Source organism: Miniopterus natalensis, chromosome X (genome assembly GCF_054644295.1).
Source record: "Miniopterus natalensis isolate mMinNat1 chromosome X, mMinNat1.hap1, whole genome shotgun sequence".
Taxonomy (NCBI): domain Eukaryota; kingdom Metazoa; phylum Chordata; class Mammalia; order Chiroptera; family Miniopteridae; genus Miniopterus; species Miniopterus natalensis.
Window position 1 is genome coordinate 53,422,755 of NC_142103.1, and position 12,843 is coordinate 53,435,597.

At 35.2% G+C, this 12,843-nt stretch overlaps 1 protein-coding gene across 4 annotated transcripts in view; it reads right to left on the reverse strand.

The window, feature by feature from the left end:
- MTMR8 (myotubularin related protein 8) overlaps nt 1-12,843 on the reverse strand; it is a 158,838-nt gene that overhangs the window by 83,163 nt on the left and 62,832 nt on the right. For 3 of the 4 annotated variants that reach the window (XM_087813446.1, XM_016210163.2, XM_087813447.1), the window contains exons 2-5: nt 7,924-8,046; nt 4,491-4,653; nt 3,080-3,237; nt 48-176 (exon numbers count right to left, since the gene is read on the reverse strand). In XM_087813446.1, the coding sequence (XP_087669572.1) occupies nt 48-176; nt 3,080-3,237; nt 4,491-4,653; nt 7,924-8,046 (573 nt within the window). The remainder of the gene's footprint in view (nt 1-47; nt 177-3,079; nt 3,238-4,490; nt 4,654-7,923; nt 8,047-12,843) is intronic. The other variant, XM_087813445.1, reaches the window with a different exon arrangement.

Genomic DNA, 12,843 nt, shown 5'->3' on the forward strand with positions numbered 1-12,843 from the left:
TTTTAGAGCCAAGTTTAGTTTTCACGAGAAAAGTTTGCTCAACTCACATTGTTCTCTTTGTACAGGTAGGAGAGCACGGGTACCCGTTCTTTACTTCTGAACTTCGAACTTCCAACCACTGTTCCCAAGGTAACAGATTTAGGAACCACTATTTCAGGAGGGTAGGTACTGCATATCTAAAAGAAAACTCAATTTTTTAAATTCAATATATTTTTTACATTTTTCACTTGCTACCAACACGTTGGGATAGCAATCACTGAAGCACTAGCTGTCTGCTATTTATCGTCTAGAATCATCGATTCCTCAGAAATAGGAACAAAAATATCCTTGGTGTAATAGCTTTATGAAGTATGCCATTATTTTCTAGAAAGGAAGGTATGGAGCCATATAAGAACAAAATGTACTAACATTATAGGTAGAAATGCACACATAATCCTACTCAGAAATTCCTATACTTGCCTATCAAAACAATTTATATTGTAAATAAGAAAATTAAAACAAATGTATTCGAATATAAAGCAGACCAGTGTAAAAAGAGAACACATGATTTACTCTTTCTTAAAATACATACTAAGTTCCTAGCATACACATTTTGAGAGCCTTTAAAACACTAGTCTGGAGGTGGAAGCGTTGACATTTTAGGTGTGACATTTACTCTCTAAAAGACTGATATAAATTCTCAAATTTGTCAGCTTTTTGTGGTTACCAAAATATATATTTCTAACGATACAATGACAAAATATTATAACAGCACAGATCTGACATTGCCAAGTCAATTCTAACCACTCCTCTAAGTAAAGAACACCCTTAAACATTTGACAATGGATCAAACAAATAAAAATACGAATAGGCAAAGAAGTTCCCGGTACATCAGATTGAATGCTCTCTGTAACTAAAGTCAAAGTCCTCAGAATGCAGAACTGAAAGAGAAAAAGTTCTACACCCATCCTCTTACCTTGGACTTAAACTTGGGAGAAGTGGGTCATACAAAGAGAAATAAATGGTGCTTCCCTTTTAACTCAGAAAGCTACATGCACCCAAGGTGCCAACACAGATATTTCAGAGCTCATTTCAGGGAATTAGGCACATAATTGAACTGGAAGCAATTCACTTCATCTCTACCCAATCTTGTCAAGTGTAACCCTAACAAGCTACTTCACAAATGGCCCTGCTAAGTGACAGCTCATCAATCTTCCTATCTGGCAGCTATTTAAAATGGTGTTATCAGAAAACCATTACAACTACTGTCTTTTTATAATAAAAAGCTGTAAATAAAGACCCAGGGATACCACTTAAACACCAATAAATCTCTGTGCAGAAAAGTTATCATAGCAAGCCTGACTGCTTTCCATAGAAAGGCCTGGTGCAAGTCTGGTCCTTGGCTGGTGCCTGGGAACTTGAATTTTGGAAGGGTTCCCACCATCCCTTAACTGATAAGAGTGACTACTTGTGCCTAAACTGTTTGTATGAACAATATGGTTTATTCCAAGCACTTTTTTCTTCTGGGCATATGAAACTTTGGTATACACTAGGCAGAGAGTGCCTACGTGACCAGCTGCTAATAAAAATCATGGAAACTGATTCTCCAATGAGCTTCCCAATAGATATTTTCCACACATTGTCACAACTTGTTGCTAAAGAAATTAAGCATGTCCTATGTGACTCCACTAGGAGAGAACTCTGACACTTGTGCCTGGTTTTCTCTGGAGTTTGCCCCTTTTCCCTTTGCTAATTTTTCTTTATATCTTTCCATTTTAATAAATCACAGCCACAAGTACAAGTATATGCTGAGTCCTGTGAGTCCTCCCAGTGAATCCCTAAACCTGAGGGATGGTCTTGGAAACCACCAACATATTCCCAGTCCTCTTTCTTAAGATCCATATTTGATATCCTTTGAATCACCTTGAACTCATTCTAAAACTGAAGACTGGCCTCTTCTCGTGCTCCTTATCTTGGTTAACATATCCATTACCCACTTGGTCACCTAAGCCAGAAACCAGAAAACCTGTGATGCATACTAAAATTCTCCCTCCTTCTCCAAGCTACATTAATCTGTCATCAGGTTCTTTCAATTGTACCACTTAAATATCTTTTAAAACCATCTCCTCCTCTCCACCCGTAGTCATTGACTTAATTCAGCTTCTCATATCATTCTTCTGCATTATTAGCAAACGAATTCTCCACACCACTACCAAAGTTATCTTTCTGAAATACAAACATACTCATATTACTTTCCAGCTGAAAATAGTCTAACAAATCCTGTCTTCAGGATAATGTTCAAATTCCTTAATTTGGCCATGAAGTCCTTCATGATCTCACTTCATTTCCTTACCTCTTTCCTTCTCTCCTTGTATAAATTAAGACAGATTTCCTTCTCCAGGCTATTCCCCAAAGCATCAGGTTATCTCTGACTTCCCAGTCTCAATTCCATCTTTCATCTATGCTCCCACAGCACTCTCTGCTTTAGACTATGAGAACTCAGTGTCTTGAGTGCAATAGATAATTAATAAATGCTTGTTGCATGGCTAAATTGAATGAAAAGGAGACATTACAAATGATTTTTTTTTCAAAACCTTATTTGCTAACATTCTTCTGTTTTGTTTTTGTTTTTTCTGTTTTGTTTTGTTGTTGTTGTTTTTTAGATTGTTTTTTTTTCACTCAGTAATATGCGTGTAAACTTCTTCCATGTCTTTTCATGGCTTGATAGTTTTTTTTGTTTTTTTTTTGCACAAAATGATACTCCACTGTCTAGATGTACTACAGTTTATTTATCTACTCACCTACTGAAGTGGTTTGTTTGCTTCCAAGTTTTGGCAATTAGGACTAAAGATGGTATAAACATCCGCATACAGCTTTTTGTGTGGGCATACATTTTCTGTTTTTTAAATGGGTTTTATCTTTAATGGTGAAAGAATTACGGATGTCCCTCTTTTTTCCTCCCACCGTTGGCTCCCTCCACCCTGCTCCGGCCCCACCCCAGGCCTTCCCCACACTATCATTTGTCCATGGGCTATGCATACATGCATATAAGTTCTGTTTTAATTAAATGAACCTAAAGGAAAACAACTGACAAAATTACCTCATAGTTTCTGTTGGCATCTATTATGGTCCAGTACCTGTTGGGTATTCCCATACGCCCAAAGTCTGATATTGGGTCAATCAGTTTCCATCCATTTTCCCTCATCTCTTTTGAGGATTTGGGATTATAAAAAAAAGCATACAGATCTTCAGGTAATGCTGCAGAAGGGAGATAAACATGAAAAAAAAGGAATAGTGAGTAAAACTTAAAGAACACCACATAATGCTAAAAAAGGCCACACTTCCTTTCTCCCAAAGGGAATGTTGTTCAAATAGCCCCAGAAAAGGACAATGATCTGTGTAAAAGTTTGCCTTTATGTAAGGAATAAGAACTAGAACATTGTTTTGGATTCTTCTCTTAAAAATGATTTAATTTTTTTCTGATACCAATACAAAGCAGGAACATTCTATCTGGATTCCTGTGAATTGCTGGATAATGGACTGAAATGAAGCTTCAGGGCTTCACATGTTTGGGAAGAGGTCCTTACAAAAGTTTGTGTGTTTTTTTAAATTGAGCTCCAGTATCCTAAAGTTACTGTTTGTTGTAACAAGTTGCAAAATATTAATCCTGTTCTTACAATCTACTTATCAGGCCAATACCTACTTCTGGCTGGTGAATGGCTATTTCTTCTTTTCTTCCAGTCAACCCCACTTCCTCCCTTCACAAGATGCAACATGTAACCAATAACTCATTTGACTAATTTATGTGGCAACAACTTTTCCAGAAATGGATGGAATCTGTCAGAGCCTTATAAAGAGTTGGGACAGCTGACAGGTAATCTCTGTCAATATATTACCGGCAAATTCTCAGAAATTATTCTGGGCAAAAGTTAAAAGAAAATGGGAAAGAAAGTGTAAGATCCTGAAAATTCCACAGATAAAAACAGGTACCTAATGGGTTAGCCACCTAGAGATTGGGCTGGGGGATGAGACAGTGAGGCTGGAGGAAGCAGAGATAACTGCATCATTAAGGACTCTGATAAACCGCCCTAGTCTTCTAGCTGTAACTGAAGGTAGGGGTGGGAATAGTGGGCCAAACATAAAGCTTACAGGACAATAGGAAACAGATTTTGCTCCAAAGCAGACTTCCTTCCTGAACTGATGAAAAATTCACAAGTTAATACTTAAAAGGAGGGAGGGAAAGAGAAGCCAATAACATCGATTAAATATCTACTATATATAGCAAGTACACAGTGAAATGCACAAATATATTTAAATCTCAAAACAACCCCTGTGGGGAGCTTAGACTATCACTGCTTTTACAGGTGAGGAGGCTATGTTCAGAGGTTATATAACTTGCCCAAATACCATGGAGCAGAACTCAGATCCAAATTCTGCCCTTGATCTCTCCAGTATGCCATTCTTGGAAAAAAATCTAAAATTATTTTAGATAAAAATACTATCACAATTACCTGGCTGAGAAAGCTTGAGAAGCGAAATATAAACCTCATGGCACACCATGTCAGAGTCTAAAACAAAGTGGGCTACCCGGAAGTTCTTGCAGCGGAGAATCAGGGGACAGCCCAGGCTAGTGATGGGCAACTTCTCCACAGTGGCAATGTGATGCAGTGCAATCTACAATACAGGAAAGAATCAAAATAAATTCACAGGCATGTATGCACTAGTTCTGGCATTATCAGTGTGCCTGACTCTCAATAATGGTGACAGAATAACTGAGGTGTGTTCACATTTACAGCCATCAATCATCCCTTGTGAGGCAAAACTAGGTTTCTCTCAAACAGAAGTAAATAGCGGTAAAGCAATGAGAAGAAAATTGCAGTGTTATAAAACTTACCCTGCCTTAGGGATATAAGGCTACCAGGTTTGTGGGGCAATTAGGTAAACTGACTCAATAAAGGTGGCTTCTAGCATGCTATGGTGACATGTACAATCATAGTAGAATAATTGTCACAGAGAAAAATAGAATTTTCTTTTGTTCTACCAAATGACTAATTAAAATTAGTAACTAGTATTGTGCTTTATTTCTCACAAGGTCATCCATGACCATTAACTATTTAATCCCTGTAATAACCCTTCGAGGTATAAACATTCCATTTCAGGAATGAAGAAACCAAAGCTCTGAGAAGTGAATTCCTCATTAGAGGTCACACAACCAAGAAGTGGCACAAACAGGATTTGAACCATGGAAGTCTAACTCCATATCCAGGGTTTTTTAATCTAAGAATTCTAAAAGCTAGTCCCGGAATTGGGATTTATCAAGATGTTCTCTCTTCACATTTTAGACTCTAGTGACAGTAAAGCAAAGAATGAGATGGGAGAAAGCTGACCTATGTAACTTAAGAAATGAGTAGAGACTATGAGACAAATGAATAAAGGAAATATACATAAGCACTATACTATAGTTAATAAAGTTGTTTCCCATAGGTGTACAGATTAACAATTCTGATTTTTTTAAAGGATGATTCAGTCTTTAATCATCCTTTTTTAAAGGATGATTCAGTCTTTAGTTGCATCACTCCTGCCCATGCTGACGCTAGCAAAAAACAAATGCGTGGAAAGTAAACTGGTAAAAAGAAATTGTATACAAATAATACAATTCTTGCCTTACAGATTCAAAAAGCCATGGAATCATAGCTTTACATGTTAGTCTTTGATGTTCTCCCCCTAGCTGTGTCTCTAATGTTTCCTGCAACTAGAACCTGGATATAATCTTTTCGTTCTTTGGATTCCGTCTTCTTCCTGGAATCTGATCATCATTGTCTTTTCTGTTCCTCTACCCTGCACCACTTTTTTGGTTAAATAAGCCTCTTTTGATATGTAGAAATAATTAACATAAGTTCTCCCTTCCAGATCTAGTCACCTGGGTTTGAAATAATACCTAGTAGGAACACATCTAGGGAAACGTGTGTTGTCTATAAATACAGGTTAGAAAGGAGAAAGGCTCATGGCACAGTACTAAAGAAATGTTTCATAAACTGTTAGAACTGGAAGAATCCCTACTAATTATATAATCTAACCACCTCATTTTACAGGTGAAGAAATGAGTGACCCTCAGGTAAGGGTCACTTACCTGAGGGCATATAGCCAGTTAGTGCATAGCTGAGTAGAGCTAGAACCAGGTCTCCTGATTCCTCTTTTGACATTCCTTTCATCATACCAAAGGGAGCAAGTACAATACCAAATGGGAAAAACTCATGTTGCTTTAAAAAGGAAGTATTAAAATATAGTTGACCCTTGAGCAATGGGTTTGAACTGTGCAGGTCCACTTATATGCATAATTTTTTCTAATAAATATACAGTTGGCCCTCTGTTTCCACAGGTTTTGTATCCACAGATTCAACCAACTGCAAATCACAAACAATATTTTCAATCCATGGTTGGAAATCCACAAATGTGGAGGGCCAACTGTATGACTAAGTCCTTTATATAAAATGGCATGCATCAATTGATTTTGGTATCTGCAGGGGATTCTGGAACCAGTCACTCACAAATACAAAAGGATGGCTGTAGTTAAGTTTTTGGGGAGTCAAAAATTATATGAAGATTTTAGACTGCACAGGCGTTGGTACCCCTTAATCCCCACATTCAAGTATCAACTGTATTTATTTCATATGTATATTCAGTTTAATTCATTTTATATTTATTTAATAGTATTTATCATATGCCAGGCACTATTTAAGCAATTACAACATTAACATTTTTATTTTTATAACAAGGTTATTATTACTATCCCTATTTTACAGATGATGGAAGTGAGACACAGAGAAGTTAAATAATTTGCCCAAGGTTATAAAGGTAGTAAATGCTGAATCTGGGATTGCAACTTAAACAGACTGGCTCTAGAGCCTGTGATCTTAATCACTATGCTATGCTGTATACCAGAAGCATGTTGTACTTCTTATAAAGCTTTCCAAGCATAAATCCGACTAATGATTAAATTAAGATTAAATGATGCTACTTTAGGATGAGGATTAAATTAAGATTAAATGATGCTACTTTAGGATGAGGAAAGCATAAAGTAATATTAGGGATGCTAAGCTAATAAGAAAACATTGTTTAAAAAATAGAAAACATTGTGTAAAAGTGTAACAGTAAACACACACACAGGGCACACATCTTGTCTTAAGTCAGAGAGATGGTCTAAATAAATCATTGATAGCCAAGGTGTAGTCTACGGGCCATCAGCATCACCATCAGGAGCTTTTTAGAAATTTAAAGTCTTAGGTCTGAGATTTTTAATTTTTTATAAGCTCCCAGGTGAAACGGATACTGCTAGTTATCCACATTTTATGAGTAGCAAGGCTTTCAATTACTTCTAAGTAAGGATACTTATCAACTAGACTCAGAAAATGAGCAGAGATTACTCTATTTAAAATTATTGAGGAAAACTCCCATGCAGTTTAAAATGACTAAGATGGCCTTGGCCAGGTGGCTCAGTTGGTTGGAGCATTGTCCCATACACCAAAAGGTTGTGGGTCAGGGCACTTACCTAGGGTGCAGGTTTGATCCACCCTCGGGGCAGGGCATGCGTGGGAGGCAACCAATTGATGTTTCTCTCTCACATCAATGTTTCATTCTTTCTCTCTTCCCTTCCTCTCTTTAAAAATCAATAAACACATCCTTGGGTGAGGAAATAAATAAATAAATAAATAAATAAATAAATAAATAAATAAATAAATAAAATGATTAAGATGACTATATTTAGTAACTTGAGGGGAGAGGAGTCACATGACTCAAGCCATGAAAGACCCCTAGAATAGGTTCTTTGAAGAAAAAGTTTTACAGCAATTTAACTGTTACTTGAAATTTTAAGAAACTATCATATTAGAAAGCATATACATACAACGTGTCAAGACCCTTTGAAACTTCTTCTCATGAACATACCCATGTTTCCTTCCTGGATGCACCAGAAGCCTCCACATAGATCAGGTGAGTTGCAGTAAGATATAGAATCCCATTAGCTGGTTTCTTGTCCATATAACGGTCCAGTAATGTCACATTTTCTACCTGTTATTTGGGGGAGGGGGAGACTGATTAAATTATCAACTCAACACCTGTGAATAAAGTGAGATAATTCAAAGCTGGATAAAAGCTGTTAATCTGTTAAAGAACTTCTTTGAGGCTTTCTAATTCCTGCCAAGGTGTCAAACTAATATGATGTATGTTTCCTTTTCCGAAATCAGCCCTAGAGAAACTATAAAAGTGAGAAGGAAACATGTATTCTAGGAAGGATTAACATTCTACATGATGTCACCACGATGGGGTAGGTGTGCACGGAAGATAAATAGGACATAGAACCCGTTGAGATACTTATCTTGTTGGAGGGAAGTTACAGTTATTGCATATGTAAAATATCAATAGTTGTAAATAACATGAGATTAGGTCTTAAGGTAAAGGGAAAGAAAATATATAACCTTCCACAAGCAGGAGAAAACTTGATCTATCCAACGGAAAGCAGGAAATGAAAACAACAAAAAAGAGAGTGTCATAAATGGATAGTATAAAAGAAAATGCCAGGAAAAAATCCCAATGTAAGAGTAATTACAACAAATGTACATAAATTAAATTTACTGATTAAAAGACAGGCTCATATTTTTGGAATATTTGTTCTAATTCTGTAAAATATGCCATTGGTTTCTGGACAGGAATTGCATTGAATCTATACATTGCTTTGGGTAGTACGGACATTTTAATGATGTTAATTCTGCCTATTCATGAACATGGTATATTCTTCTAATTATTTGTATCTTCAATTTCTTTCTTCAATGCCTTTTCTGAGTACAAGTCTTTTACCTCCTTGGTTAAATTTATTCCTAGGCATATTATTCTCTTTGAAGTAATTATGAATGGGATTGTTTTTTAAGTTTCCCTTTCTGAGAGTTCATTATTGGTGTATAAAAATGCAACTGATTTCTGGATATTTATTATGTATCCTGCTACTTCACTGAATTCATTTATCAGTTCTAGCATTTTTTCTGGTGGAATCTTTAAGGTTCTCTATAATGAGTTTTACTTCTTCCTTTCCAATTTGGATGCCTTTTATTTCTTCTTCTTTTCTGATTACTGTGGCTAAGACTTCCAGTACTATGCTGAGTAAGAGTAGTGAAAGTGAGCATCCTTGTCTTGTTCCTGATCTTAAGAGGAATGCTGGCTGTGGGTTTGTCCTGTATGGCCTTTATTATGTGAAGGTATGTTCCCTCTATTCCCACTTTGCTGACAGTTTTTATCATAAATTCATTCTGGATATTATCAAATGCTTTTCTGCATCTAGTGATACGAAACACAAAAGACCTGAATAGCAACAATGATCTTGAGAAAGAAGAACGAAGTTTGAAGAATCATGCTACCTGATATCAAACTATACTACAAGGTCATAGTAATCAAGATAGAATAGTACTAGCATAAGAACAAGCATATAGATCAACTGAGGAGAATAGAGAGCCCAGAAATAAACCCACACCTTTATGGTCAATTAATTGACAAAAAAGGCAAAAACATACAATGGGCTAAACATATTCTATTCAATAAATGGTGTTGGGAAAATTGGAGAGAGACATGCAAAAAAATGAAACAAGGTCATCTTCTTACACAGCACACAAAAATAAACTCTAAATGAATTAAATACAAACATTAGACTTGAAACCATAAAAATCCTAGAAGAAAAAATAGGCAGTAAAATCTCAGACAATATTTCTCACAGCAATATTTTTTTCTGATAGATCTCCTTGGGCAAGGGAAAAAAAGAAAAAAAGAAACAATTGGGACAATATCAACTAAAAAATTTTTGCACATCAAAGGAAATGATAAACAAAATGAAAAGATATCCCACTGAATGGGAGAACATATTCACCAATGACACATCTGATAAGGGGTTAATATCCAAAATTTATAAAGAACTTATAAAACTCAACACCAAAAAAACAAGCGATACAATTAAAAAATGGGAAAAGGACCTGAATAGATACTTCTCCAAAGAGAACATACAGATGGCCAACAGACATATGAAAAGACGCTGAGTGTCACTAATCATCAGATAAATGTAAATTAAAACCACAATGAGATATCACCTCACACCTGTCAGAAGGGCTATCGTCAATAAATCAACAAAAAGTGCTGGTGAAGATGTGAAAAAAAGGGAACCCTTGTGCACTGCTGGTGGGAATGCAGATTGGTACAGGCATTGCCGACAGCAATATGAAGCTACCTCAAAAAATTAAAAATGGAACTGCCTTATGACCCAGAAATTCCACTTCTGAGAATTTGTCTGAAGAAACATGAAACGCTAATTCAAAAGAATATATGCACCCTTATGTTCAATGCAGTGTTATTTACAATGTCTAAGATTTGAGAGCAGTAGATGAGTAGACAAAACAGCTATGGTACATTTATTTAATGGAATACTACTTGGCCATAAAAAGGAAGAAAACTTCACCCTTGCCAAGAGCAAGGATGGGCCTAGAAAACATTACACTAAGTAAAATAAGCCAGTGAGAAAAGACAAGCACCATATAATTTCACTCATATGTGGAATTTAATGAACAAACTGAAATAATGAGCAGAACAGAGACAGACTCATAGATAAAGAGCAGGCAGACAACTCTAGTGGAGGGAGGTGTTGGAGGGGTGGAGGCGTTGAGCAAAAAAGAAAAAAAAAAAAGAGAAAGAACTCGTAGACATGGACAAAGTGTGGTGATTGTGGGAGGATGGGTGGGCAAAGGTGAAAGGGGGTATAGGGAGAATAAATGGTGATGGAAAAAATGAAGTAAAATAAAATAAAATAAATATAATAAAATAAAACTTACTAACTACAAAAAAAAAAAAAAGACAGACTTACAGACTGGATTAAAACAAAAGACTCAACAATGTTCAGTCTAGAAGCAATACACTTAAAATCAAGAGATGTAAACAAGTTGAAAATAAATGGTAAGCCCGGATGGCGTGGCTCAGCTGTTGAACATCGAACTATGATCCAGGAGATTGAAGTTTGATTCCCGGTCAGGGCACATGCCCAGTTTGCGGGCTTGATCCTCAGCAGGGACTGTGCAGGAGGCAGCTGATCAATGACTCTCTCATCATTGATGTTTCTCTCTCTCTTTCCCTCTCCCTTCCTCTCTCTGAAATAAAGAAAAACATATTTTTAAAAAAATAAATAAATGGTAGAAAAGATATACTAGGCAAATATGAACCAAAACACAGGTTAAGTAGCATTCTCAGTATCTGACAAAATATAATTAAATGACAAAGAACAACAGGACAAGAACATATATGCATATTACAATACAGTTTCAAAATATATCTTGCTTGATGTATTTGCCTATAACAAAACTTCAGAGAAAAAATGAATATTTGTATATTTTAACACTCTAGTTAGGAACTGATAGATCAAGATACAGAAACAAAAACAAAAAAAATATATAGATATAGAACACTTGCACAGTACAACTAAAAAGCTCAAGCTATTAGATATACAGAGTAGATCTCTATATCCAACAAAAAGAGAACATATACTCGCTCAAGACAACAAACAGAACACTTCCAAAACAATATGATGATGGCTATAAAGAAAGCCTCAATAAAATTCAAAAGCTCAATATCACAAGTTGTTCAGCCATTAGAAATTACTAACAAAATAATAGCTAACATTTAGCATACATTTTGAAACAAACTAGTATTATTATTAAATTAAGTATGAGTTAAAGGAAATATAAATAAAATTAAGAACAATTTAAAAGTGAAAATGAAATCATAAATAAAATTTTAAATTATTTAAAAGTGAAAGAATAAAAACACAACAAATAAAAATCTGTGGTACACAGCTAAAGCAGAAATAAAAAAGAAACGTATAGCTTTAAGTACACTTATAATAAAACAATAAAGGTTAAAAATAAACTGGTTAAGTATTCAATGCAAAAGGACATAGAAACAAGGAAGATGCAAAGAGCAAAAGAGCAAAAGACAAAAGGACAATGCAAAGAGCAAAAGGACATAGAAACAAGGAAGATGAACAGAAATTAATAGAGAAACCTCCCACACACATACGCACAAAATAATAACAGTAGAAAAGATGAACAAAATTAGAATTTGATTTTTTAAAAAGGTAACAGGATAAATTTATGACAGGACTAGTCGGGGAAAAAGGCAAATAAACAAAGTACAAAATGAAACGGAAAAATGTAACAAAAATTTTAAATAAACAATTTGCTAATAAGTTGAAAAAATGTTCACGAAGTGAAAAAATTCAAAGTAAAGTATAAAATGGCAATGATAGTTGAAGATGATCCCTACCAAAAAACCCAGATGATTTTATAGGGGAATTCTAAGAAACTTAGAAAAGCAGTTAATGACTACCTTATCCAATTTTTCCCACTAATTAGAGAAAAAAAAAGACAGTCTATTTTATGAGACTAGTGTATACTTGAATCTAAAACCAAAAAAGATAGCTATAAAAAGCAAACTTTAGACCCATTTCACTTATGAAAGGTAGATGCAAAAATCCAAATAAAAATTATTTAATAAATCAGGAGTACATTTTATTTATTTTTTATTTTTCAATTACAGTTTACATTCAATGTTATTTTGTATTAGTTTCAGGCGTACAGCATGGCAGTTAGACAATCATATACTATAAAAGTGTTTCCCCTGATATTTCCAGTACCTACCTGGCACCATACATAGGCATCGCAATATTATTGACTATATTCCCAATGCTGTACTTTACATCATCATGACTATTTTCTACTACTACTTTGTACTTTTTAATCATTCACCTTTCACCTAGTCCCCCAACCCCTCTCCCCTCTAGCA